A 22,301-nucleotide genomic window follows, 5' to 3' on the forward strand; every position below is an offset into this window, starting at 1 on the left:
TACTGTGGGTAGGGAGCTCTGCTCGCTCTTGTAATTCTGTAGCTTTTTTGTTCTCTTGGCCCCGTCCTCTTTCACATCTTCATTGATGATCTGGATAAGGGGGTTGAGTCAGTCATCAGCAAGTTTGATGTTAGTCAGTTAGAGGGTAGAAAGGCTCTGCAGAGGGACCTCGACAGACTGGACAGATGGGCAGAATCCAATGGGATGGCATTCAACAAGTCCAAGTGCCGAGTGCTGCACTTTGGCCACGGCAATCCCATGCAGAGCTACAGGCTGGGGTCGGAGTGGCTGGAGAGCTCCCAAACAGAGAGGGACCTGGGTGTGCTGATCGACAGCCACCTGAATATGAGCCAGCAGTGTGCCCAGGTGGCCAAGAGGGCCAATGGCATCCTGGCCTGCATTAGGAATAGTGTGGCCAGCAGGAGCAGGGAAGTCATTGTGCCCCTGTGCTCTGCATTGGTTGGGACACACCTTGAGTCCTGTGTCCAGTTCTGTGCCACTCGGTTTAAGAGGGACATCAGGACACTTGAACGTGTCCAGAGAAGGGCAACAAGGCTGGGGAGAGGCCTTGAACACAAGCCCTATGAGGAGAGGCTGAGGGAGCTGGGATTGTTTAGCCTGGAGAGGAGGCGGCTCAGGGGTGACCTTGTTGCCCTCTGCAGCTACCTGAAAGGTGGTTGTAACCGGGAGGGCATTGGTCTCTTCTCCCAGGCAACTAGCACCAGAACAAGAGGACATAGTCTCAAGCTGCACCAGGGGAGGTTTAGACTCGAGGTGAGGAGAAAGTTCTTGACTGAGCGAGTCATTCGTCACTGGAATGTGCTGCCCAGGGAGGTGGTGGAGTCACTGTCCCTGGAGGTGTTCAAGAGGGGATTGGACGTGGCACTTGGTGCCATGGTCTAGTCATGGGGTCTGTGGTGACAGGTTGGACTTGATGATCCTTGAGGTCTTTTCCAACCTCAGTTATACTGTGATACTGTGATTGCTCTGCTGCTTTAGCATCTGCAGACTTTCCAACCAGACACAGACCAAACGGGACCGAGTTCTCCCCTGCTGGTTTTGCTGGTGGTCATGGGGTTTACAACAGCAGCATTCAGTGTCAGCCTGCTGTTTGGGTTTGCTCCAAGCACTGCTGGAAGCACCCAGGTGATCTTCCTGCCAATTCAGGGCATCAACTTCGCTTCTGGTGTCATTAACATTGACAACACTCTTCTTGCAGTGCCGGGCTGATTAGGTGACACTTCCTCATGAAAGCTTTCTCCTTCCCGTGGGTGAGCAGATTCTTTTGTCCTCGCAGTGGCGGTACTGGGAGTATGTTTGAGTCCCATTACAAATTCCCTTTGGTTTTATTGATGCTCTTTGTAGCTGTCAGTGTGGAGAGCATCTTTCATTTTGTGGCAGGAATTTGATGTATACTGGGGAGATGGCTTGAAGAACTATGACTGCATTCAAGGACCATTAATGTTACATTACTTCACTCTTCCTGAACCATGGGGCTTGTGCCAGGAAGACCTTTTAACATCCAGCTGACTCTTTTAACCAAGTCCTGATCAGGGAAAGGAATACTCCCACCCCATACTGAGCTGACTAAGAGTGGGCACTTTTATTAGTTTGTTTTTACAAGAGTCTCTCTTTTTCTTTTTGTTTGTGAAAGGACTTTTTTTCTCACCAGAAATCTCAAATGAGGGAGAGAAGAACGACATAGCTTTTTTTTTTTTTCATAGCAAACAGATCAAACAATGCAAGACCAGATCAAGTTTGTGATCTGGTATTTAATTTCCAGTTTAATGAGAGTGGTGTCTGCCCTGTGCTCTGTAAGAAGGCTTAAGAAATTCTATTCCCAGTCTTGTAGCTTTTTGTTTTATTACTATATTGTCCTTGGAATGAGTAATCACACAGCAGGGCTCCCACAGCTCTTTGGCAGGAGGCTGTCAGAACTGAAGCATCTGCAGATGGAGGCCACTGTCCCCATGGCTGCATTGGCACGGGGCATGAATCCCAAGTCTGTGTTCTGCAGCTTTAAAGGTCTCCTGGGCTTGGGATGTCCTGCCTGTGGTCTGGAATGAGGACTGCTCATGTCACATCCTTGAGCAAGAGGCCTTAGCGTGTGTGTGTGTGTGTGATTCCATGGCTGGATCTTCTGCTTGTGGTTGTGTAATCCCATAAAAAATGTCAAGTCTACCACTGTTGGTGCTTTTGCAGCTAAGCACAATGGGATATCATCTTTGGTTGGTGTAACCAGTGGGGCGTGAGACAAACCCTTTGAGACCTCATGCCGGAGACCATGGCACATAGGTCTGACTTGTTACTTTTGTTTTACCTGAAACTGGATACCTGGAGCCTGAAAGCTGTTGCTGAGTCCAGAGCAGCCTTGCAGGGAAGTGTTTTGTGTGCATTGTTCATAAGAGGAAAACCCGGGGGCACAATTATAAACACAGCCTGCGTCACCAGCAGCTCTCTGGCACTGCTCTCCAGATAGTGGAGGATGGTTTCCAGAGCTCACTTAAAAATAGAGAGCTTGTGTGTGCGCTGGGGAATGGTGAAAGGAGAGGGCAGGCCTGTGCAGAGGTGTTCAGTTGAGCATGGTCTCATGCTGGAGGAGACCTGGGAACATGACTTTTGGGGGCAGGTTGGGAGAGCTGGATTTCTTCAGCCTGAGAGTGAGTTAAGGGGGGATGTTGTTGTTGCTGTCCTCTGCTGTCAAGTGGAAGGTTGTAGAAGAGATGAAGCTGGACTCTTCAGAGGTGCACTGTGAAAGGTCATAGTTGTGAGCTATGTTGGAAAATCTGATTAGATAGTGAGGTGGAAAAAAACAAAGTGTTAGCATGTGAGTGGTCAAACACAGGAACAGCCAAAAGGGTTGTGGAAATATCTGCTGTTAAAGATGTTCAAAGCTAGACTGCATGTGATGCTGAGGTACTTCATCTAACTTGGAATTTGGCCCTGCTTGGAGCAGGAGAGTGGACTAAAGCTTCCACACTTTATTAGAATAAACCTTTAGAATAAACCTTTATTAGAACAAACCAAACCAGGTTGGAAGAGACCTTCAAGATCATCGTGTCCAACCCATCAACCAATCCAACCCACCCAAACAGCTAACCCATGGCACCAAGCACCCCATCAAGTCTCCTTCTGAACACCTTCAATGACAGCGACTCCGCCACCTCCCCGGGCAACCCATTCCAATGGGCAATCACTCTTTCTGTGTAGAACTTCTTCCTAACATCCAACCTGAACCTCCCCTGGCGCAGCCTGAGACTGTGTCCTCTTGTTCTGGTACTGGGTGCCTGGGAGAAGAGACCATCATCAGCCTGTCTACAACCTCCCTTCAGGTAGTTGTAGAGAGTGATAAGGTCACCCCTGAGTCTCCTCTTCTCCAGGCTAAGCAGCCCCAGCTCCCTCAGCCTCTCCTCATAGGGCTTGTGTTCCAAACCCCTCACCAACTTTGTTGCTCTTCTCTGGACTCGTTCCAGCAAGTCAACATCCTTCCTAAACTGAGGGGCCCAGAACTGGACACAGTACTCGAGGTGTGGCCTAAGCAGTGCAGTGTACAGGGGCAGAATGACCTCCCTGCTCCTGCTGGCCACACTGTTCCTGATGCAGGCCAGGATGCCATTGGCCCTCTTGGCTGCCTGGGCACACTGCAGGCTCATGTTAAGCCTACCATCAACCAGCACCCCCAGGTCCCTCTCTGCCTGGCTGCTCTCTAGCCACTCTGACCCCAGCCTGTAGCACTGCATGGGGTTGTTGTGGCCAATGTGCAGAACCTGGCACTTGGATGTGTTCAATCTCATGCCGTTGGATTCTGCCCATCTGTCCAGCCTGTCGAGGTCTCTCTGCAGAGCCTCTCTACCCTCCAGCAGATCAACTCCTGCCCCCAGCTTGGTGTCGTCAGCAAATTTACTGCTGATGGACTCAATGCCCTCATCCAGATCATCAATAAAGATGTTAAAGAGCACAGGGCCCAGCACTGATCCTTGGGGCACACCACTACTGCCTGGCTGCCACCTGGATGTGGCACCATTCACCACCACTCTCTGGACTCGGCCCTCCAGCCAGTTCCTAACCCATCGCAGTGTGCTCCCGTCCAAGCCATGGGCTGACAGCTTGGCCAGCAGTTTGCTATGGGGGACGGTGTCAAAGGCCACTGAAGTGGTTGCAATGTTCATTTGACCCTGGAAAGTGGATTTCTTCTTTGTAGGGGGCTTGATACCACAGTAAGATAAAGAGTAATGCTCCCTGACTGTTACAGAAGATGTCCCTTGTTGATTGAAACTTAGTTTCTAGTAGTAGGACAGATTTAAAGCTCAGGCAAGGCTGTTTTGCGAGATCTCTTTCTGTGTAGCTTTAAATTGCCATTGCACGTGGTGGGGGAATACTGTTCTCAAGCCAGGATTTGATATTTGTCTTGTGACCATTTGGCATGACTGTTCCCATTGCTTAAGCAGATATCTCTGCCAAAAGGACCTCTGGCTTCAGTTGCATTTGCCTGGGAGGAGGCATCAGCACAATTCATCCCAATCTTAGTGGGAGAGCTGCAATGTCCTTATGTGGCTGTGAAGATTCAGTTATCTTTGGAAACAAAGCATGTATGAACGTGCTGTGTCCCCAGGTCGAGCCCTTGTCTTTCCACTCCTCCAAATAGCCTTGAAATCATTGGTTTTCATTAACAGAGAACTCAGAGGGCTTGTTTTTCGTTTTGACTGCAGAAGAGATGGCATCCAGCCTTGCCTAGAGACTGGCAGTGGACTTCTGTGGGGAGTTTCTCAACTTATCCTTAAGTTCAGGCTGGAGCTCTGAATGCTGAAAGTACAGGGAGCGTGGATCCAGGGTGCCAGGGGAGACAGCCTGAGAAATCAGACTTCAGTAACTGGGTGCTTGAGGAGGTTTTGGTTTGGGTTGTTTTCATCCTTTTAGATCTTGGTTTTATTTCAGAAAGAACTCTTTAATGATAGAAACATGAAAGAAGCAAGGGTTAGAAAGGGTATGTTTTCCTCCTTAGGCAGTGTTTCCTAAAGTAGGTCGTGACCCTCTTACGCAGGAATTTTGCAGCTGCTATCCTAAGGGTTGGAATTGTATCTGAGAGCCTACAGAGGTGGAAGCAGGGGGTATTAAACAGATCCCAATACCCACTTGGGGTCTGTTTCCTCCCTCCCCAGTCCTCAACAAAATGATCTCCTGCTTTTCAGGAACAAAACAGCAAGCATTTGGCCGTGCCCAGCTCTCATTGTTTTGCTAAGCCGTTGTGCTGGAAGAGATTAACCAGGGAGTGAATTTTCTCCGAAAGCTGAGCTTGGAGGGGGGCGAAGCAGAGGGAAGAGCTCCAGCACTGACCTTGATCAGAGTGTCTTGAGGTTGGGAGGAAGCATGAACTGCGCACAGGAAGGTTAACCCAGTGCTGCCCACAGCTCTGCCGCTGAGCAGTGCAGGACCACAGCTGGCTCTGTCACAACACATCTGTGTCTGCTGTGAGAGCTGGGTTGGCTAAGTTGTGCTGCCCTAGCACAAACTGCCCTTGTGGGTTTTTCTTCTCATTGAAAGGGGTTTGTAGCAGCCAGGGAAATCTCTGCCTACTCTTCCCCACATATTTGTTACCTGTTCCTAAAGTTCTAAACTTCCTTGCCAGGCTTTTTCTTTTTCTCTCTGTTGGTGTTGTCATTTCTACCTATGCTTGTTTTCACTGAGCATCCTTGCTGCAGCTTCTCTCCTTTCCTTCTCTTGCCACCCTGGAATTTCACCAACAAAAACCTGTATGGCTGTGAAGATGGAAGTGGCTGTGTTGCTATGTTTTCTGTACTCTTCAGAGAAGCATGGAAAGCCGTCTTTGTTTGGTCCCAGAAGCATGGCACGTTACTGCTGCCACCGAGGAGCAGCTTGCTTGTGGCACATCGTGGTGCAGCTTGGCTTAATCCTTGCTTGATACGCTTTTGAGATTTCATTGTTTCTCTGTAATTAAGTGCTACAGAGAAGCTGAAAGAAATGACGAATTAGTGAGAGAGGGGGGAGTGGGGAGAGCAGGTGGTGATCGAACTGAAGAGAGCTGCCAGAAAAGTAGGAGCAGCAGGGAATTAAATGGGAGGAGTCTTGAGTTGGGATGCTTCCCTGCTATATACCCAGAAGGATTTAGTTTGGGATTTCATTCCTGTTCAAATAATGCCTTAGACTCTTAACAGATCGGGCCCCTTGTAGGCTGGGCATTGTCCAAACACTTACTGAAAAGCAGTTTTTGCCCTGGAGTCCTAGTAACCATCGATCAGGCAGGCTTGGAGCAGGGAGGAGCTGTAGTATGGATGGTCCTGCTTTTAATTAGTCTGCCTCTATTATTTCTGGTAGTAACATCTTAAAAGAAACAAGCAAAAGCTATCAGAAAAACCCAGCAACCCCAAACAAACAAAAAAACTCACTAAAAAAAACCCCAACCAAACTCCCAAAATAAAACCAACTCCCCCAAAACCCCTCAGATACCAGTCACTTTTGGTGTAGTCACTTGTGTAACCTCCCAGACTTTGCTGTTATCTTGTAGAAGATTTGATCTACAGTTCATGCTCTTGAATCTGGATTCTGAGAGGCGTCTCTGCCAGTCATGCTGATGCCAACTGGGTTTATCTGACACAGCTCCTGGTATGATATGCTGGGGAGGGAAGCAGGTGTATGCTGAAGGTATTTAGTGTCTGAGATACCCAGAGAATCTTTGAGCACAGATAGCCATGTGTTGATGAGGGCTGTGCTGGTGGCTTTAGAGGCGAAAAAAATGCAGTGCAAAACCAACTGAAGAGTGAAGAGGGTTGGGTGACAAGGCAGTCCTCTGAGGTGTCTATTCTGTATATTCTTACAGCATCTGCTTTGCATTTTCAGTGTCTCTCTATTGCTATGCACCAAGACATCCAAAGGAAGAGATAATGCTGGTGCTTTGAGTGTGTCAGCAGCAGTGTTTCTTCTGGGATCTAACTCTTTCCAAAGGAATGATACAGGCATGAGTGTTTGTTTTCTTTTTTGTTTGTTTGGTCCCAGAAGCATGTTTGTTTATTCTGACTTCCAAAAGGCTGTTGCTGCAGGGAGACCAGCAGTGCTAGGAAACACAAACTTGCTGCTTCTCCTGCTTTTTGTCACCACTTCTGTAGGCTCTGCTCTCTTTGTTCTCAGTCAGTTTATGCTTTCACCTCCTCCCCCTCTAAGAAGCAGCAGAAAAAATTGAGAAGCAGGTTCTGGGTGGAGAGGAGCAGTTGAACACAACCCAGGATTGCCAGTGACTGGGAATATGTCTGTGCTGGGGCTGCTGCTTGTGTTTTGGATTCATCTACCTGCTACCTGCCAGGCAGAGTGACCACAGGGAGTACATGTGGAGGTTTGGCTTTTGGGATGTTTGTCCCTTGCTTAATGTTGCTTATTTCAGCCCTACCCCTGGCAGTCTGGCCAAACTCAGCTGTCAAAATCTCCTTCCCTTACTTTGTCTGAGTGCTTTGTGTGAAATGCCTGCCTAGACTGTTCATCATCCCCATCCTTTGCTCAAGGCCCTGCCTATGGCACTCAAGTTCTCAAAATCCCTTGCAAACATTCTTGTCCCTATTGCCATCCTTTTCTCCTACCTGGTGGCTTTCTTTTGCCCTGTGCTATGAATAGTCTCTGAAAAATATGTGTACAAGTAATAAATGGCCTCGGTCTTGAACTTCTTAAAACCCCATTTGTCTCACAAAATAGTACAGCTTTGGCAGCTTTGCTGCTTTGTTCTGCACATTGCTTCCTTCTGCTGTTAAAATGTAAACTCCTAAGTGCAGGGAACCAACTGGCAAGCTGATGCTGGTGTCCAGGGTTCACTTGCAATGCCGTATAAAGCAAAGTGAAACTCCTGTAGCTCCACTGTCTCAGGTACTGGCTGAAGATGAGAGGAACAGAGTCCCACGGTTGAGGGCTTTTTAAATTTTGGATGGAGAGTTTTTTCCTGTATCTTCCAGGGCTGGGTTTCAAGCTCTTTCCCCCATCTGGCACTTTATTCCCGTTTGGCCTGGATGCGGTGGTTGGAGGGAGCTTCAGTCGCCTTTGGCTGAAAATGAGGTTGAAAGCTTTTGCCTCCAGTTTGTCCAGAGAAGGGCAACAAGGCTGGTGAGAGGCCTTGAAGACAAGCCCTATGAAGAGAGGCTGAGGGAGCTGGGATTGTTTAGCCTGGAGAAGAGGAGGCTCAGGGGTGACCTCTACAACTACCTGAAAGGAGGTTGTAGCCGGGAAGGGGTTGGTCTCTTCTCCCAGGCAGCCAGCACCAGAACAAGGGGACACAGTCTCAAGCTGTGCCAGGGGAGGTTCAGACTCGAGGTGGGGAGGAAGTTCTTCACCGAGTGAGTCATTCGTCATTGGAATGTGCTGCCCAGGGAGGTGGTGGAGTCACTGTCCCTGGAGGCATTCAAGAGGAGATTGGACGTGGCACTTGGTGCCATGGTCTAGTCATGGGGTCTGTGTTGATAGGTTGGACTTGATGATCCTCGAGGTCCTTTCCAACCTTAGTTATACAGTGATCTGAAGGTATTAGAAAAAAGTTGTTGGCAAAAGTGTGCTCAGCCTATACTGCAGAATCTGGCAGTAGCTTTTATAGTGTCAAGAACAGGAGAATCTGGTAAAATGTGTGTGCTGCTTCCCCAGAACAGTTGTCCTGCATTTTGAGGCAAAAGCAACAAGGTGCTCTATTGATGAGAGGTGAATGTCGCAACTGTTTGTGGAGGCCAAGAAACAGAGGCTTAACATCCAACTGGATTTAAAGCCTTACTGTTGCTATGAGAAGGATGTGATATTGCTTAGCAGTTGAAATTCATAATTTATCCCTACTTCTAGCAGCTTGAACAACTGTGCATTAAAACATGGTGTGTTTTCCCCCTTGGAATTTGAATGTTCTCTGGCTGTGGTTTGCAACCCAGACACTGAGGTGGTGTGCTACTATGTGAGAAGGAGAGCTGAATGGGCTTGAATGGAGTCTGCTTCGTGTCTTTGCATAAAATGAGGAGAGATGAGAACACCAATTAGTACATAAAAATATTTAAAGAATCTTATTAGTGTTGGTAGTCAAGAGTGGCTTGTTTCAACACCTGGGGTGAACATGCCAGGTTAAAAGTCTCTGTGACCTTAGTGGCCTTTGAAAAGCACACAAGAAAAATCACTCTTCTCTTAGAAAAGAATCTGGAGGTGTTGGTGCTGTGTGTGGCTTTCTTTTCTTTTCTTCTTTTTCCTCTGCAGAGCTGTGATGATCCCCCCCCCATGGATCATAAAGATCCCTTGTTTTTGTTTGGTTAGCTCAACACTTCGTTTCAGCTCAGCTGACCGTAATCATAGAATCAGTCAAGGTTGGAAGGGACCACAAGGATCAGCTACTTCCAACCCCCCTGCCATGGGCAGGGACACCCTGCACTAGATCAGGCTGGCCAGAGCCTTGTCCAGCCTGGTCTTAAACACCCCCAGGGACAGCACCCCAACCACCTCCCTGGACAACCCATTCCAGGGCTTCACCACTCTCATGGTGAAGAACTTTCTCCTCACCTCCAGCCTGAATGTCCCCACCTCCAGCTTCATTCCATTCCCCCTAGTCCTATCACTACCTGAGATCCTGAGAAGTCCCTCCCCAGCCTTCCTGTAGGCCCCCTTCAGACACTGGAAGGCCACAATTGGAGCCTTCTCTTCTCCAGACTGAACAGCCCCAGCTCCTTCAGTCTGTCCTCATAGGAGAGGTGCTCCAGCCCTCTGCTCATCCTCATGGCCCTTCTCTGGACACCTTCCAGCACCTCCATATCCCTTTTGTAATAGGGGCTCCAGAACTGGACACAGTACTCCAGGTGGGGTCTCAGCAGTGCTGAGTAGAGGGGGAGGATCACTTCCCTTGACCTGCTGGCCACACTTCTCCTGATGCAGCCCAGGATCTGATTGGCTTTGCGGGCTGCAAGTGCACACTGAGAGTTCCTGTTGAGCTTCTTGTCCACCAGCACCCCCAAGTCTCTCTCCTCAGGGCTGCTTTCCAGCCAGAGTTCCATAGGCCTTGGAGAAGGGAGTAGTGCCTGTGGGTTGCCTTCGCTGGGTTTTCACCTGACTCTGCTGTCTTGATGAACCGTCACTTCTGTTGTCTGACCTCCCATTCCTTCTGCTGAAGTCCTGTAAGACATGGCTGACTTTTGTCTTTCTCACCCCCAGGGAGCGGAGCGACTGCGGTGGTGCAGGCGGCCTTCTGCGCTCCGAAGAAGGAGAAGGTGGCGATTAAACGGATCAATCTTGAGAAGTGTCAGACAAGCATGGATGAACTCCTGGTATGCAATCAGAATTGTCTGGGAAGCTGTATTTCAGTTAGCATAATTTGTGGGTTTGCTCTTTGCCTTAACCTTTCTTGGAGTGGTGTGAGACGGAGGGGACTTGCCTGCTTTGGCTAGAGGCAGTTCGGTTGTCCTCCTTGTGGGACGCTAATTCAAATGTTAAAAAGAGCAACTGTTTGAGAACTTCAGACTTGAAGCTCGCTTTGGAGCTAAGCACTCTGTATAATCACTTTGTTTTGAACAGAATTAACTTGCAAGTGTGAAGCTCAGCCCTACCCACAAGAGCTTTTCAGTTTGGGGAGATCCAGAGCTATTTCAGACTCTTTCTTTTCCTTTCCTGCAGTTCTTTACTTACCCCCCCCCCCCCCCCCCCCCTTCATCTTTGAAGAGAAAGACTGAATGAATTAGCTCATGTTCCTAATCTTCTTCTGGTACTGATGCCAGCTAAGGAATCACACTGACGTTGCATGCTGCCATATGGAAACCCCTACTAATTCCGAGTTCATGTCAGGAGCTAGAGTTCTTTGGAGCTGTAGCTCTGTAATTTTCCTGTGCCCTGTACCTCTTTTTCTCAATGGAGAACAGCTTGTGGTAGGTAGCTGTGGTAACTACAATTTCCCTTTTCTTGTGTATTCATGGGCTGCTGCTTCTTATTTTCTTTCCCCATGTGTGTATGAGCTGATGTTTTGGTAGTGCAGCAGCTGTCACATTTGCCTCATGGGAAAGGTCCCTGGATGTAAGCCTCCTGTGAACTTGGAGGTGTCTTCACTAAAGGTGAGAGAGCTCTCTCGGGTAAAACTTTCCATAGTGAGTACTAGCAAGCAGGGCCTGAGGAATGGTGGTGACATGAGGCCTTGGACTATTTTTCCTTCTGAAAACACTCTCTAGGATTTCTGTCTGTCTTCCAACTTGCTTCTTGACAGCTTTTGTAGTGTTACCTTGGGCACTTGTGTTGTTAATTGAGTGCAATTAGAAAATGGAGCAGAGAATTGGGAGCTCCAGGCTAGCTCTACACTTGTGTCAGCCTCACCAAGTCACTTGAACCACTGTTCCAGTTTCAGTCTATAGACCAGTGGGGTTTTTATTCATGATAGATATCTGCAAATCTGTTCTTCCAAGCTGTCACCTTTTTCTGTGCCTTTGAAGGGCTGCATGTAGACTCTTAAGATGCCCTGTGTTCAAATCCTCTTACGGCTTGTGCCGGCGTAGGAGTTGGAGATCTCTTCCTTTTTCACAGTTGATCTTTTTGTTCCCATACCAACCCCTTGGTGCTCTTTTCAGGCCTTTTTATGTGGCTTGTTCATTCTGCTGTGCCTCAGTTGTATTCCTCAGTGTATTGTCATGATGTAGTAATCGAGATTCCCAGTCTTTGAGTAATTGCCAAGTCCAGGGAAAAGAGTTAGGTTGAGAAAGATCTGCTGCGGAAACTTGGCCTGTAATTGTAGATAAGTACTTCTAATTGCATGCTTTAAAGCTCTGGCTGACCGGTTCCTCACAAAGATTTTTCTTGTTGTGGGTAGGACTGCAATGAATTGCTGCTGTCAGCTCTCCTAAGCTTCCAATTTTGTGACCAGCTCTAGTGTGGGCCCTGCTGTATCCTTTTGAGTGTGCGGCTATAAATATTCCTGAACCTCAAATCATGGCGATGCGGAGAGAGGGGAGGAGGATGATTCAGAGCTGTAGCAGCTTCCCAGGGCAGTGGTCACCAAGGTAGACGTGTTGTGAGGAGAAAGTGTTTTCCCTGGGCTTGTTCTGAAGGTGCAAATTTATTGGATGTCATTCCCCAGTGCAAGAGCTGTAAGGATGGAAGCTCATGATTTCCCTGCTCTGTGCTCCTAACCTCCCCACTTTTTATCTTAGTATCACAGTATCAGTCAGGGTTGGAAGGGACCACAAGGATCATCTAGTTCCAACCCCCCTGCCATGGGCAGGGACACCCCACACTACATCAGCCTGGCCAGAGCCTCGTCCAGCCTGGTATTAAACACCTCCAGGGACAGCACCCCAACCACCTCCCCGGACAACCCATTCCAGGACTTCATTCTCATGCTGAAGAACTTCCTCTTCACCTCCAGCCTGAATCTCCCCACCTCCAGCTTCATTCCATTCCCCCTAGTCCTATCACTACCTGAGATCCTGAGAAGTCCCTCCCCAGCCTTCTTGTAGCCCCCTTCAGATACTGGAAGGCCACAATTAGGTCACCTTGGAGCCTTCTCTTCTCCAGACTGAACAGCCCCAACTCCTTCAGTCTGTCCTCATAGGAGAGGTGCTCCAGCCCTCTGCTCATCCTCCTGGCCCTTCTCTGGACACCTTCCAGCACGTCCATATCCCTCTTGTAATAGGGGCTCCAGAACTGGAGGCAGTACTCCAGGTGGGGTCTCCCCAGAGCTGAGTAGAGGGGGAGAATCACCTCCCTTGATGTACCGTATTTGCTTCTTCCCCAAACTAAGTGTTCTCAAGCTTTTCAGTCTCATCACCTCCCTTCATGGAAGTTTCCCTGATCAGTTTAATTACCTTTTTTCCAGCAACTGCTTGTTATGGCAGGATTGTTTGGTTGTGTGTTTGGTGTGGTATTGTTGTGTTGTTTTTTTTAGTGGTTTTGTTTTTCTTCTTAAAACACTTCAAATATTAAGTCTTTGCAAAGCAGTGTGTTCAAGGAGCAAGTGCAAAGAGAGATGAGTTCACGCCTGAGTATGCAATGCCCCTTCCTGCTTTCTTCTCTCCCTCAATGCAGTTAAAAGCCTGAACTTGAGCTTTTTAGATCCATTATCCTTCTGTTACACTGAAGGTATCTGAGAACAATAATCAGCTTACAGTAAACTTTGCTGTTCTGCCTGGGGTTAGGACACTGCTCTTGTGTTCCAGTCATCAGGCAGTGGGACAGAAAAGGGAAAATTGTGCTTAAATGATTTCTGGGTGTTTTTTTTTTCCTACAGGGCTTCAAACCCATAGAGGCTCTATTGAAGCAAGCTTGTTTATTCCCAGAATCTGCCTAGCAAAGAGGGTCAACATCACAGTGTGATGTTTCTGGGAAGAGGGTAGGACAGTGGCAAACAGTTCTGCATTGATAAGGGGGACTTGTTTCTTTGACTCTTGTAGTGTCCTTGCCTATTAGTGGCTGGCACATCTATTTCTTGGGAGGGAGCAGAAGAGAGGTTAGTTTGGAGCAGGGTTAGGAAATGCACAGTAAGTGGCTCTATGAATGAGCCACAAGCTTCTCTAGCAGGAGGTGCACAGAGGCTAGGGAATCTGGGACCACCTCTTAGCCTGTGGATGTGCCAGGCTTATGATGATGAAGTGGTGTGACGTGGCTTGTTGAAAGTATTGATCTTGATCCTTGTATCTCAACATGCGCTTGAGCCATGTGGGTGGGCAGGCATAACCTGCACACTTTGCAAGGTATTCAAGGTTAGTGCAATAGATTAATTTATTGCTGTTACATGATAGGGAAATGTGGGAGGGATCAACTTCTACTCTGAGAGCAAATCAAGTTGAGGGGATTCAGCTCTTCAGCAGTAGTGCTGATTGCTGTACAGAGTGTAGAGAGGCAGGAATAATGCAGTGCAGAGGGCTGGCTCTTTTCTAGCCCAGCTACTGAATTAAGTGATGGCACTCAGGAATTCATCTTGGGGCTTGATTGGTTTTTGTTTTAATACTTTCTTTTCTCTTTTTCCCTGTACATTTTTGAATGCACCCAGATGTTTCCTAGACAGCAGGTGGGGATCAGCTGGAAGGGAAGTGGAGTTTATAAAGGTTTTTGCCTAAGAGTGTGACTGAAAGTGGAGCCTAAGGAGAGGTGGTCGAATCGTGTGGTCTGTGATTGGTCTGGCTTTTTCGATCTGTTAGTGAAGTTCCACTTCCTACTTGCCTTGCAGCCCACAGTAGTTGAACTCATGCAGCAGCATGTGGTATATTTCACAGCTAGACGCTGTTCACCACTGGGTTTTGCTCTTACCTCTCCTGTGTGGGGTGCGGGTTGTGTTGCTGCTGTTGGTGAGCCTTCACAGTGGCCTCGAGCCTCTTTTTTTTTGGTGGGCTGTTTCTTTTTTGTGTTTTTGTTTAAAAGAAATATAGATCCAGCAATCCTGCACCAGATCCAGCAAATATACATCTGGTTCAGTTAAAGCTGACCTAACTTTCTTGCTTCCAGATATTTTTTTTCTCTCTCCATGCTCTTAGGAGCAGAGGACCTGGATTGTCAGTTTAGCAGTTAGTAGGAATGTTGAATGGCAGAGAGTGGGACATAATCTGTGTATTTTATATTGGGCTTTCCCAGCTGGAGGGATCTGCTTCCTGTTTAGTTCCTAAGGTAATTCAAGGGGAGGCAGGTCTAGGAAGAAGCATGGGAAATGTGGTTTTGCCACTCCTAGAAAGAGACTCCCAGAAGCAAGCAGGACTGGGCCTGACAGGTCTGTGCGCAGTGAAGGTGCTACTGCTGTCGTCAGAGAGCAGTTAAGGAAGCCAAGGGAGTGAGTTGAACTGCATTAAAAGAAATGTCCTTTTGAATTTCATGATATAAACCTGGGGAGTTTGCTGCCAATGGTACAGAGATCAAACACTGCGTGAGATTAAATAAATCAACCTATAGCTGAGAAGGTTAAATTAGATAGGATTTAAAAAAGGGATTATGAACTCCCCTGGTTTAAAGCATAAGCCAACTGTTAACTGCCCAGGCTTAGTCAGAACTCTTCCCTCTGGGCAGATAATTGTGTAACTGCTTGTTACAGGTTTTACACCTTCTTTTGAAGACTTGGGCAGGATATTGAACTGGCTTTGATCTGGCAGAGCAGTTCCTACAGGTGGATTAACCGGACTGTAAGGTTGTTGGGAACAAAGAGGCAGAGCCTTGTAGAAGTAGTACATACATTTCATCTGTGCTTGTCATCCCACAGGAATTGCCATTATAATTTCATTGCCAGTCTTGAGGATCTGTACACTTGCTCCAGGGGGAGAAGTTCCCAAGTGTCAGTGCCAGGGAGTCTGATGTATAGTATGTGGCTTCTGCATGGTTATTTGATATGCCATTTGAGGTGTTTCTTGCATGAGGGGATTTGCAGCTTTACAGAAGAGTTTAACTTAGGCTGTGTACAGCTTACTTGTATTGTTTCTCAGCCAGCAACAACAGAAATCTTAATTACTGTCCTAGTTCAAGTTTGAAGTCTTTTTCTTGTGTGTGTAGAGTTCAGTATGGACAGGAGGATGAATAGAATAGAATAAACCAGGTCGGAAGAGACCTTCAAGATCATCGTGTCCAACCTATCAACCAATCCAACCCACCTAATCAATTAAACCATGGCACCAAGCACCCCATCAAGTCTCCTCCTGAATATCTCCAATGATGGTGACTCCACCACCTCCCCAGGCAGCCCATTCCAATGGGCAATCACTCTCTCTGTATAGAACTTCTTCCTAACATCCACCCTAACTGTCCCCTGGCACAGCCTGAGAGTGTGTCCTCTTGTTCTGGTGCAGTCTTGAGTGTAGAATATCTTCCTTCACTTGAACTAGATGAGTGTTGAGATGGTGCATGTAAATAACTTGAGAGAGTTTGTAATTGATTGCATAGGCTGATCACAAATGTAAGGCACTGTTGAGCTGTAAAAACACGGACTATTGATCTGAACAGCTGCAAAGGTCACTGATAAGTTAGTTGGCAGCACGGGTAAAGCTGGTTTTGCCTGTATCTGAGATGAGTCAGTCACTTGCCCCCTTGCCTTGTGGCTGAAAACAGTTAAAGACAGGTGCATATCAATTGTGACACCTTAACAGCTTAAACATCTGCTTCCTTGAGTATTTTGTCTCTAATACTGCAGACCTTGAAAGAGGGAATAACCCCTGAATGATGCAGAAGAATGGCCATTGAAATGGGCCACTGCAGAGTGACTTCCCACAGGGGGGGTTTGTTCCCATCACCTAAGATTAATTTATAGATGAAGACTTTTAATCCCTGTTAATTGGTGGGGTTTTTAGAATAGACCAGACCAGGTTGGAAGAGACCTTCAAGATCATCGAGTCCAACCCATCAACCAACCCAACCCACCTAAACAACTCACCCATGGCACCAAGCACCCCATCAAGTCTCCTCCTGAACGCCTCCAATGACGGCGACTCCACCACCTCCCCAGGCAGCCCATTCCAATGGGCAATCACCCTCTCTGTGTAGAACTTCTTCCTAACATCTATTGTGGCTGTGGATGGGCTAATCTAACCCTCTTGTAATCATGTCAGTCCATCTCCTGTGGCCACATCCTGAGGTAAGGGGCTGGACTGGATAATCCAGAATCTCTGGTTTTGTATTCTTTCCCCAGCCCTTTCAAGCTGATTGTGGTAGGAAGAACATGGTAGGGTTTATGCTGATACTTAAAAGGGGAATGGATTAATCTCAGTTTTACAGCCTTTTAGTCATTAGAATTTCACTTGGAGCCAACTTTGAACAGTTATGGCTCCCTGTAGGACCAGAGCTGTAAAATCCTGCTTTAAAAGGATGAAGAGCAACTTGAAAGCCTTATACCTTGAGATTTCAGTTAAGTTCTTTGCCAGCCATAGTTGAAGCATTGGTGTATTCGAGGGGGGGATCACATCTGACCTGCTTTGATTTTCTTTTCATTCCCTGGGCATGCTTTCCCTCCCCAGTGCTCTTGTGGCTGTGATTGCCTTTGAAAAGGGTAGCCAAGAGAGCGCTTTCTGGATTCCTCTGAAGCTGCAGGTAGCCACATGAAAGCCTACTGCTGCTGCGTTGTCTCTCTTGAGTTCATGTCAACACGTAGGAAGTAAAACTAAATAAAGCAGGGTTTTCATCCTTGTGTTTGAGAGTGAATGTCTTTGAAATGTGCCTCAGGGGCAGATAAACACAGGGTAGAATGTGATGATGTGAACAGAAAACACCATTAAGAAAGTTCAGCCAGTGGCTTAAACACAGCCTCGCTTGCTTTGTATCTGCTGCTATAAACTCAAAATTCAGTTGTATGTCAGTGGGCAAATAAAGGCACTTCCAAAATAGCAGCAGGCTAACAGTTTCCTTAGGATGCTAAATTATACTTCACAGCAGTTTTAGTCGTGTTTCGCAAGCCTTGAAACGCTGCTTTTATTGCCCGCAGAAGTACTGAAGGCATTCATCAGAACCCTTAATGGAAGACGTGGAGGCCTTTAGAGCTAATCCCAGACTGTTTGCTTTTGGTATTTGACAGTGCAGATATTTTTAATATCTAGCCCAGGGTGAGCATGTAACCACCTCCAAGCCATCGCCTGCGTCTAGACGCGGGTTTTATCGGCGATCCATTCTCCGGAGCTGAGCAGGAGGCAGCCTAATTTATGGATCCTAAAATGGGGACTTGGCAGCAGGGCCGTGTCTCCTAACTAAAGGCATGTAGTGTGTGAGGAGTGTTGGTGCATAAGCAGCTGGAGGGCAGAGCTGTCTACCATCCTCTGGCTCTGCTGATGTTTTGAGGGCTTTGTATGAAGTGACCCATGACTGTTGGCCGGGCGGGAATGCAGCAGCATTTCCAGCTTACATCTTGTGTATCACAGGCTGTATACATTCTGTTGTTCAGCACTGGCATTATGACAGAGGTGCAGGAATCACTGAGGTGTTTCTTAGTCAGAACTCCAACACAGTTTTGCATAGAATTACATAGAATAAACCAGGTTGGAAGAGACCTTCAAGATCATCGCGTCTAACCCATCAACCAATCCAACCCATCTAAACAGCTAACCCATGGCACCAAGCACCCCATCAAGTCTCCTCCTGAACACCTCCAATGATGGTGACTCTACCACCTCCCCAGGCAGCCCATTCCAATGGGCAATCACTCTCTCTGTATAGAACTTCTTCCTAACATCCAACCTAAACCTTTTTTTGATGCTGGTGAAAATGAGGGCAGCGCAGTTGTGACCTGGAGATTTGTGTAATCTGGGGACAGCAGTCTTGTTGGAAAGAGAGAGGCAATCTTTGCCTGCTGTAACTTGGTCATGTTTGAAAAGCAGGAAATTCTCCATAGAAATTTGGAAACAGCATTAAAGCTGCAGTTGCTATGTACTGAAGGGCTGGTGCAGTGTTTTATCTCCTCCTGCTCCCTTTCTCTGCTTTCTAGCAGGGCTCCCTGGTGATCCCTGACAGGGATTCCTGCCTTACCTACTCCTTTTCTGCTCTTGCATTTGCATGATTGTAGCTCAGACTGCTGTGTGTAGAGCAGAACTGGCTGGGCTTCAATTATGTGAGGAAGTGTTTTGGCCACAGAGCCCAGTGTGATTTACCATGATCAGTTGAAACAGTCGTATGTGTTGAGCCTCCAGGATGTTGGCACTTTCTGTGGGGATGAAGGGGAACAAATCAGTGTGAGATAAGCCTGGTAGGAAACTGCTGAAAATGGAGTGAGGGTCTGTGAGTGAGAAGGAAGGTGTGCCTGACTTCTGCTTGCTCTTACTGCTGGTAGTGTAGAACCACTGTAAATCATGGGCTGTGATACAGTTAATTATTCAGAGCTGTGCTACACTCTTTGAGGAATGGTTTAATCTGCCTGTGTTACGCTTCCCCTAGCTGACGGAGGTGTTTAATTGCAGAGATCAGGTTTGTGATTATTTGGTTTCCCTCTTTGTGCACCAAAGCATATGACAGGCAGACATGAGCTATTTTTTTTTCTGTAGCTGTGCTTTGCAGCCCTGGGAGCAGACTGTGGTAATGAGGGAGGGAGGAAATTCTTGGAGCATAAAATAGTAACTAAGTGTTAGGCAATGCCTGCAAAACGCTGTAGTACGGAGCTGCTCGAATGGCAAAGATCTGGTCCGGGTCTGGGCTCTTAAGTAAACTTGGTCCAGTCTTCATCTCACTGTCTCCTGAATTCCAGTGGGATCCACCAGTATATATATAAGCATGCAATGTTTGTGTGTATTTCTTGTGCTACTTTCTTGATCTCCCTGGGAGCTGGTTCAAAATATTTTGAGTGTTCTAGCTAAGAAAAGAGAAAACCAGCTCCTTTAGATCATTTCTGAGAAAGGTGCATTTGAGACAGACTGATGGGGGATGATTAACCAGTTAGAGTCCTGCTTGCTTTTTTCCCATCTGTGTTTCCTTTGGTGCCACTTGTCTACCTGTGGTTAATTTGATTGTCAGAGAAGCTAGGCATGTAAAAGAGGGGGGAAAAACCCAACCAACCCAATTAATGTAAAGCTTTAGGCTGAACCAAGAGTGTGTCAGGTTTATGGATCTCTTAACTACAGGCTCACTCTGGTGCTCTCAGCAGGTCCCACGTGATGCTAGGGTAACCAAATGAGCTCAAATCTCTGAGCTCAGTGAGCTTTGGAATGGTTGTGTGAATCAAGGGTTGCACTGATACTTACAGACAGCAGCAGCTCAGAGCTTCCCAGTGAGCTGGAGTGTGACAGAGGATACAAGCCAGTCACCGAGTCTGACCTGTGTTATCCAGGGCCCCAGTTCCCATCCATCCCCTGGTAGGAATTTGATGGAGGGAAGTGAAAAGACCATTTTGGTTGCCAGCTTTGTCAGGGGGTTTTCCTGCAGTGTGAAGAAACTTAACTAGAAGGCATTGGAAAACTCCAAAGGCGCTGATTTAATTCCTTTTTGAATAATAGCTTGGTACAAGTGAATATTTGCAAGGAAGAGAACTGGAGCTGTCAGAGTAAGCAGAGGATATTGTTTCAGGCTGTATTTATTTTCACAGGGTGGTTTTTAGTCAACGAGTATGCCTCATGGAGATGAATAGCCTCCTCTCTACTCTTCAAATACCCTTTCCTGTTTGGGATTCTTCTTTAGTCTGCTTATTGGTGTTTCCTGGAAAGTTGGTGCCTCTTCTGGAGAACCAGAAGGAGGAACCAGTAGTGTTTGTTTCCTCAAAAGCACCTACTCCCTGAAAAGCAGTATTGAAGTGGATGAATCAACATTAGCATGTTCCTTTGTAGTTGTGATTGCCAGCTAAGCCCTTGCCAAGGGGGAAGCAGTGTGCCTTTACTCTATACTCAGACACAAGCAGTGCTTTGTACATGAGCAGGAAAATGTGTTGCATCCATGGGGTGTCCTAGGCATAGGTCAGTCCTCCTCAGTACTTTCTCTTGCACTTTGTTGCCACAGAGGTCTTGTGCTTAGAGGGGGGAGAGGATCAGGATGTGAAGGGCCCTTGCCTTCTTCCTTCGCTATATGCTTGTGATTATGGTGCTTGGCTGAGTCTGTGTCAGGGGCCTGACAGTGCACAGTGATTCTAGCTTTGAAAAGTGGCATCCATATGTTCTACGAAGGAATGTCTTAGTTGAGAGCAGAAGTTCGAGATAGGAGGGGATGATTTTGATGTGGGTGATGCTGGAGGGTGCAGTTTGGCAGGCTGTGGGGCTTGGCTGAAGCACAGAGGCCCAGTTGGGTGCTACAGCTACTTGCTACAGCAAGTGCCAGGCTTGGCTTGATGCATGGTTTTTATCTGGACAGCCAAGCTGCGAGGGTTTCTGGTGACTTGTGCTTGCACAAAGAAAGATCTGTCAGTGCTTTCTGTGCTGCTGTTCCCTCCATAACCTGGAAACCTTCAGCCCTTAACCCATAACCAGACCTAATAATAAGCACAGTTAAAACTCAAACAATTTAATATCTGAGCATGTTTCATACCGTATCCCATCTGCAGTAGCTAATGACTCTCTAATCTCAAACTCATTTGCCTCTTCTTCCAGTATGACAAAAGATAGAGCTGTCCTTTGTGCCTTCAACCTGACTGAGCTAAGCCATCTGCTTTCCTGCTGGGAAGAAATGTTAAGAATAAGAGGCCTTTTTTTGCCCATAGGCAAATATTTCCTTTTCTCGTCCAAATGATAGCCTTCAACAGATTAAGCATCTGTTGTGTAGTGTCTCACTGAAAGCAGGAGTCAGCATGAACAACTTCAATAATAAACTGGTGTGAATTTTTGGGAATGCTCAATTCTAGCTGCAGGGGAGTGTTTTGGTTATGACCTCTTTGCTGCCTTTGCCAAGGAGGTCTTGTCAGCCTTTCCTTTCTTCTGGACGAGCATCCTAAGATGCCTTTGGGCCCTAGTGCGCTGCAGGCGGCGAAGAGCATTTCTGGATGTTCTCTGTTTAGCTTCAAGATTTTCTTTGTATTTGCAACCTCTTTGAACACTCTCTTCAGGAAGATAACCTCACTGCCAAGGGAAAAATAGTCACTGGGTCCAACTGCTAATGCTTTATTTTCTTCTGCAGAAAGAAATTCAAGCCATGAGTCAGTGCCATCACCCCAACATTGTATCTTACTACACCTCCTTCGTGGTGAAAGATGAGCTTTGGCTGGTGATGAAGTTACTTAGTGGAGGTGAGTGGTCCAATTTCTTTACCCTAAAAGGCGATGTGAAAAACTACCTTTCTGTAATACCCTTTCCCTTGTTTACCTCCAAAGCTTGCCACTTGTCAGTGAAGACACTTTATAGAATCATAGAGTTGTTTAGGTTGGAGAAACCTGTAAGATTGCTGAGTCCAACTGCAAGCCTAACACTGCCAAGTCCACCGCTGAGCTATGTCACTAAGCACCACATGTACATGTCTTCTGAGTACTTTCAGGGATGGTGACGCCACCACTTCCCTTGGCAGCCTGCTGCAGGGCTTAAGAACCATTTTGGTGAAGAAATTTTTCCTAATGTCCAGCCTAAACCTGCCCTGGCACAATTTGAGGCTGCTCCTCTTGTTTACTTTGGCATAAGCTTCATTTCAGGGAGCTCTAGAGAGTGAGGTTTCCCCTCACCCTCCTTTTCTTCAGGCTGAACAACCCCAGTTCCCTCAGCTGCTCCTTGTAAGACTTGTGCTCTAGACCTAGTACCAGCTTTGTTGTCCTTTGGACATGCTCCCAACACCTCAATGTCCTTGGAGCAAGGAGCCCAAAACTGAGCACAGTACTTCAGGTGCAGCCTTACCAGTGATGAGTACAGGGGGGATCACTTTCCCAGTTTTGCTGGCCACACTACTGCTGATACAAGCTTGGTACTGTTGGCCTTCTTGGCCTGCTGGGCACACACACACTGGCTCATGTTCAGCTGGCT

At 47.2% G+C, this 22,301-nt stretch overlaps 1 protein-coding gene across 1 annotated transcript in view; it reads left to right on the plus strand.

Annotated features, from left to right (window-relative positions):
- Positions 1-22,301, plus strand: part of OXSR1 (oxidative stress responsive kinase 1) — a 108,016-nt gene that overhangs the window by 13,355 nt on the left and 72,360 nt on the right. The window contains exons 2-3 of the mRNA XM_068145932.1: positions 10,165-10,277; positions 21,472-21,580. Of these exons, the coding sequence (XP_068002033.1) occupies positions 10,165-10,277; positions 21,472-21,580 (222 nt within the window). The remainder of the gene's footprint in view (positions 1-10,164; positions 10,278-21,471; positions 21,581-22,301) is intronic.

Source organism: Melanerpes formicivorus, unplaced genomic scaffold (assembly GCF_026170545.1).
Source record: "Melanerpes formicivorus ecotype bairdi unplaced genomic scaffold, bMelFor1.0.p_v2 SCAF_13, whole genome shotgun sequence".
NCBI classification, from domain to species: Eukaryota; Metazoa; Chordata; class Aves; order Piciformes; family Picidae; genus Melanerpes; species Melanerpes formicivorus.